The sequence below is a fragment of the Triticum urartu genome, chromosome 6 (genome assembly GCF_003073215.2).
Source record: "Triticum urartu cultivar G1812 chromosome 6, Tu2.1, whole genome shotgun sequence".
Lineage (NCBI taxonomy): Eukaryota > Viridiplantae > Streptophyta > Magnoliopsida > Poales > Poaceae > Triticum > Triticum urartu.
In genome coordinates this window covers 551,039,823-551,046,117 of record NC_053027.1, presented here as the reverse complement: position 1 = coordinate 551,046,117, position 6,295 = coordinate 551,039,823, and the positions used below count along the sequence as shown (strand labels likewise).

The 6,295-nt window shown below is 45.8% G+C and overlaps 1 protein-coding gene across 1 annotated transcript; it reads right to left on the bottom strand.

Moving 5' to 3' along the window:
* Positions 1 to 211: 211 nt before the first annotated feature.
* LOC125515776 (aspartic proteinase nepenthesin-2-like) lies at positions 212 to 1,555 on the bottom strand. Its single transcript, XM_048681278.1, has one exon. It carries the CDS (start codon positions 1,553 to 1,555, stop codon positions 212 to 214), a length of 1,344 nt encoding a protein of 447 aa, XP_048537235.1.
* Positions 1,556 to 6,295: the final 4,740 nt, after the last annotated feature.

The following is a 6,295-nucleotide window of genomic DNA, read 5'->3' as shown; positions in this document are numbered from 1 at the left end:
AATCAACGTCAGAAAAATCGACTGACCCTAATTCAATTTTCAGGCAACTTACATATTGCTAAAGTGAAACTAAAAATAGGAGGAGACTGTGCATGAATCTCCATGGTTTATTATATATCTTGACATGCCACTCGATTAAGGATGGTGCACAACGGTCTTAAACATGAGTGACTAATGATCAACGAGTAGCTAATGAATGGTACAAGCCTCGTCACCACTCGGACGGGGTGGGCTCGGTGTCGGCTTCACAGCTCTCTGGGTGGATGGTGATGGTGTTGGCCCTGAGGTCAAAAATGAATCGCGTATCCACCTGCTGCATGGCGCCGATGACCGTCGGGTGGCGCGAGGTCGTGGGGTACACACCAAAGCACAACACCTGCTCGTTTTCAACCTTCAAGAAGAGGTGCCGGGAGCCGATTTCCAGGTGCGCGCGCGTGGGCTCCCCGTGCCGAGTAGGCGGGCCCTCAAAGTCAAGCGTCAACCTCGGGATGCGCGACCAGATCCCGGGCTCCTCCCGGAAACACAGGTGGAAGTCGCGGTCACGCACACGCTTGTACCCCCACTGCTGCACCACATGGGCCACCGCCTCCTCCACGAGCGTGTACGCCGCCGGCACCAGATGGGTGATCTCTGTGCCGGCATCCACGAAGCACCCGCCTGACCCGTCGTGCCGCCGCTCGAACATAGTTTGGTGGATACCCTGGATCGGGGACCCGTTGAGGCTCACACCCAGAAGCTTCACGTAGTAGGCCGAGTCGGCGGCACCGTGCGGGTGGTGTGGCGGCGTGGGAAGGATCTTGATGCGATGGTGGACTAGAGGCGAGGGCTCCGGGATGTCGGCGCCGAAGCGGATGAAGCCATGTCGGTCCTGGCTGTGACCTGGGCCGATCAAACAGTAGGAGAAGCGCCAGGCGACACGGTCCTTGATCTGCATGATAAGGGAGGAAGGCAGCCTGCCCATGCCCAGTGTGCCTGCGAACGTGCCTTTGGTGTCGAACCCCTCGGTGGCCTGCGCGCACCCGAAGGCGATGCCATGGATAGGCAAAGTCGGATCACCCAGAACGATGGTGTCGACGCCGACGAAGCCGTGTGCCTCCTCTGGGAGGTGGAAGGAGCACTTGTCGCCGGCGGGGTGGATGGGGTTGGGCGTCCGGCACAGGGGGTTCGCCGGATGGAGAGGGCGGTAGCTGCTCGAGTGGCTAGGGTCGAACACCGGGCTACGTTGCCGTTGCACCGGCAAGCAGTGCACGCACCGCATCCACGGCAGGCTGCTGGCCGTGTCTAGCACGAGGAAATGGGTACCCTTGCCGCGGCCCGTGCCAATGGTCACGGCCACGCCATACGTGTACCTCGGGGGGGCCGTCAGGGAGGGACGGTGGTGGAAGCTCGTGGTGTTCACGACCATGAAGCCATCGGCGTCCACACGGTGCGTGCCCCCGCCGTGGTTGGCGACCAGCGGGAGGCTGAAGCCACGGACCGCCGTGCACATCGTAGGCAGGACATGGACTGGCACACCGGCAACAAGCAGCAGCACGGTGGAGACGGTGATCTCCATGTTATGTATCTGGTTGCCGTGGCTGCCGATTGCAACACCATTATATATTGACGTACGGATATCGTTTGGGCGGCGGATTAATGTTGCAGGGGATACATTGCAATCATGCAACAAACTCCGATCATCACAAATTAATTACTATATAGCCAGGCCGAAAGATTTGCATATCACTACACCACAACACTAATGCAATGGCATATAATCTGCCGGGAGAAAGCCACTAAGAGGGCAGACAAACTGCCAGGAGAGCCGTTCTCCCGGCAGATAGAACTGCCACAAGAACGGCTGCCGGGGATAACTTCTCCCGGCAGATAAATTTTTCCCGGCAGTATCTCTGCCACGACCAATGTATTTCCCGGCAGTTTGTTTTCTCCCGGCAGACTGGTTTTAGCATAGGAACTACAGTTACCGGCAGCTAAACTGCCGGCACAAATATGGTCACCCGGCAGTTTATATGCCATAACGTTATGTTTCACTAGCAAACGTTCTGAGCAACATATACATAATTTAGTATTACCACTGCGTGATTAAGCAATCAAGATAGATCATACAACTTATAGATAAACTTCAATCAACATTACATATAGGCCTCATCCAAAATCTTAAACTTCATTCGATAAACATAATAGACAAAATATGTATTTTCCTTTGATACATTCATGAGACAACAATATACAAGGACGTGCAACAAAAAGGAAAAGAACATATGTTTCTGGATGTGCAACACAATCAAAATGAGAGTAAAACTTGTGACTTATGTGCCAAAACAAAAAACAAAATGAGCGTAAAACGTGCCAATATCTCCAGGTTCAACAAACAAGGCTTATTACAATTTCACTCCACCAACTTAGTCGTAGGTCTCCCAAATCTTCAGGGCAGCCTGTAGATCAACTTGTGTATCTTTGAGGCACCTGCAACAGATCAAAAATTCAAAATGGAGCTCTTATTTCAGATTTTAAATCTGACACATTAACAATTTGGACATGTTGGATTTTAAATAAAACTTCCATATGTGCAGCACTTCATCATCACAGCAAGCAAGAGGCAATATTACATAATTTGATCAAACAAGAATTATTTGCACTGCGCATACAAAAATCTTCCATGGGCAAATATGACAAAACAGGAACATGTACAATTCACTGTCCCTTACTAGAACTATGTACTTGTAATAGTCAGTGGCTTCTCAGCTAGGCAGTTGGCATATCTATCCAAAGACAAGCACAAAATGTTGAACGTGTGGCGTGTTGTGCAAAAGCAACAAATCCCACTACTAACATGAATCACATAACGCAGCAAAAAAGGACATATTTTGGGTTCTATTAATGGGGAGTAACTGTTCAGTTCCTGGTTCCATGCTTTTGTTAAGGAGCTAGCAGAACAAAGTAAAAGAGAACAGGACATAAAGTATAAGATGAAGCATCATAAAGAGAGGAGCAAGGAAAAGAGAACAGAATAGAAGAAGAAAGATGGCGGCATCTTCAAGAAGAAAGGGATTTATTTTTTTGGTTTTTGTATGATGACTTGGTTTCTATAATCAAAATATATGTAAATCAACATTGCGCAAGCAAACACACTCGCCATCCGAACGACCATTCTGTTTGCATAAGCAGGAGAGGAGAGGAGATGTTAATGAAGCACACTGTATTTACTAAATATTTGGGCTGCTAACAAAACAGAAATGCCTTGGCAAACTGAAGGCTGCGAGCATTTGTGCCCTTTCATCTGTACCATTGTACTATGTAGCTAGTGGTTTGTAACATGATTTCTGTAATGACTCAAATCAGTAATTATTTACTGGCCGGTGTTCAATGAGATACTGAGATGACGTATACTGTTTGGCAATTAAAGAATTATATAGTACTTCCGAAAGAAATATATATATTATTTTTTATTTGTAACATAAGTATATAGTGTTGCATTTAGAAAGTGTCATCAATGTAAGTATTATGCACATATTTTGGTACAGTAGCCATGAAAGAAGTATCCGGCAGAAATAGGGTGCAAAATCTTAAAAATTAAAATGCATCTTATAAGCAGTTGATATACTGATAACTGATACTACACTAGTATACACCAGAAATTAATCTGAACAGAAATGGATCAATTAGTTCCTTCCAAAGTCAAACAACAAAGAAATAGTATCACGTAGCAATAGCCAAGAGAAACATATATATTACCTCCTCAGCTTGCTTGTGGTTGCATTGGACCAGTCCCCAGCTTGCCTTCTATTAAAGAAAAAAATAATAACAAAATCCATACCAGTCGTATCTGCTACAAGCAACAAGAAATACAATACCGACAAGGAATGCAATCTAGCACAGCAGAATAGTGAACTGAAAGGTGTCGTTTCAGGAAATGGAAAACTAATAGTAGAATATCATTTATCTATATTGTAGGAATAGCAAAGAAATGTCACCATCAGTTAAGAAGTAGAGGATGCTGTAGATCTGCTCGGGCAACGAATCAGAGGACGTAAATGGCCCTATCAGCATTTAAAGCATCATAATTCTTATACCATATTGGCACCATTGTCATTTCACTATGAGAACAGAAAGGCACATGATACAAACTCTTAGCAAAAAATAAATAAATCAGCATCCATGCCCTACTATAATCACCAATCATCAATTAGCAGGCGATAAAAGGAGACAAACCTCGTGTAGCATCAAGAATATAATTACCTATATCAATTAGTGCAGTACATATCCAAACACAAAGTTTGCCCAACTTGTATGACAGAGATGGAAGTGCATGTATGGCCTAGCTAGCTTACAAAATTCACATTCCTGTTATTAAAGGTATTACCGTACTAGCCATTTCTAATTTATTGACTATGCAAAATGAAATTTAGGGGCAAAACATGACACTTTGGCTTTCTTGTTCTAGCCTGAACTGAAAAGGTTGTGAGTAACAATAACGAGTTGGTCATAAAAGTATAGAGTAATCTGTATTCCACATAAATCCTCAGCTGCAGGTAACATATTGGATTATGAAAAGCCTACACGTATGGTTATGGTCTACTTTCAGAACACGACCATATCAGCTGGTACTGTTGCTCCAATGAGTATTTTCTACCTAATCATTCAATTAAACCATCACTTCATTTGGAGTCTAATGTCTGAATCTCATTTCTTTAAACTCTATTTTGGAGTAGTTTCTATCTAACAAAGTAACAATTCAAGAAATTTTCAAAACTATAGCAGTTGTTCTGTGCACAAACCAAACCTCACAAATCACAGAGATGAGACTAATCAAACTCACAAGACACGGAGAAATCTCATTGGTTGGGCTGCGGAGGTAGCCGAGACCTACTCAGGGGAAAGAACGCAGGACAGGCATCTGCTTGGGGGAGAGGACGATGAGGTAGCGCTGAGGCTCCTAGAGAAGGAGGCGCTGCTTGGGTAAGGAGCTTCTGGAACATCAACGTTGGTCGGGCAGGGGCTCCTGGAAGCGGCGGCGCTGCTCGAGGGAGGAGCTTCTGGAAGCGGCAGAGCTGGTGGGGGTGATTCCAGGGGAGAACGCATGGAGGAGGCTTGGCTGCTTGGGGTTGCTGGTGTGTGGCGAATCGTGGTCAGGGCAGCGGAGGGTGCTCGGCGTCGTGGTCGGTGAGGGAGTTGGCGCTGGGGTGTGGTGGACGGTGGTCGGCGGCATGGTCTGGGATGGATCTGGCACAGGGATGTGGTGGAGGGCGCTCGGCAGCCGCGAAGGGTGGGCGGCGGTGGTGGCGGCGGCGGAGGAGGGTGGTCGAGGAGGCGGCTAGGTCTTGGAGGAGGTGGACGGGCCGGTCGATTTCGATCTAAGATGGAGTTTGGGGATTTTATCCTTTTGGACCGAAAATTTTGCTTCTCGCGCGCTCTTACGTGCCATCACTCGTATGGGCCAATATTCGTTCGGTCCGGCCCATGATAATCCCCGGCAGATACAGTGCCCTGTTTCATTTGTAACGGCACATAATCTATCCTAAGAAGTGAAGCATTGTTCCCGGCAGTGTAAGTGCCCTAGTTGTTGGACATCTGCCGGCCGTTTGTCTGCCATTAAGTACTTTTACCGGCAGTAGAACAATTCCCGGCAGATGATTTGCCTTTGTTATAATATTTCTGCCGGCAGTTAATTGCCCCCAATCAAGGGTTGTGGTGTAGTGTATCTCGATCATTTATCACCCACGGTATCCAATGCAAGAGACCGAGATGTGCATTAGTGCTAGATTAAGTGACATTTTAGATTTTTGCATATCTCCATCATTTAACACCCATGGTATCCAATGCAAGAGACGAAGATGTGTATTAGTGCTAGATTCGATGGCATTTTAGATACTATTAGTTGAGTGCCCGTGCGTTGCCACGGACTAATGATGAGATATACATATAAATTATTTACCGTGAACATACGATGTAGAACACAATGTCAATACAGTTTATCACCATGTCACAAACCCTTGCATGTTTTTTTTCATTTTTTATACACATTTAATATTTTTGAAATACATGATTAACATTTTCTCAAATATATATTTTGATGTCAACTTTTTTTCTCATACAAGGACATCGGGAACATTTTGTTATAGATGTTTAACATTTTTGAAACACAAGATTAACATTTTTTTTCAAATATATGCTCGAATGCCTAGTTTTTCTCATACATGACGGGAGCAGGCCCACTTTTCAAATATATGTTGGGATGCCTACATTTTTTTTCAAATACATGTCTGCGGCGGGAGCTACAACCGGAGACGACAGG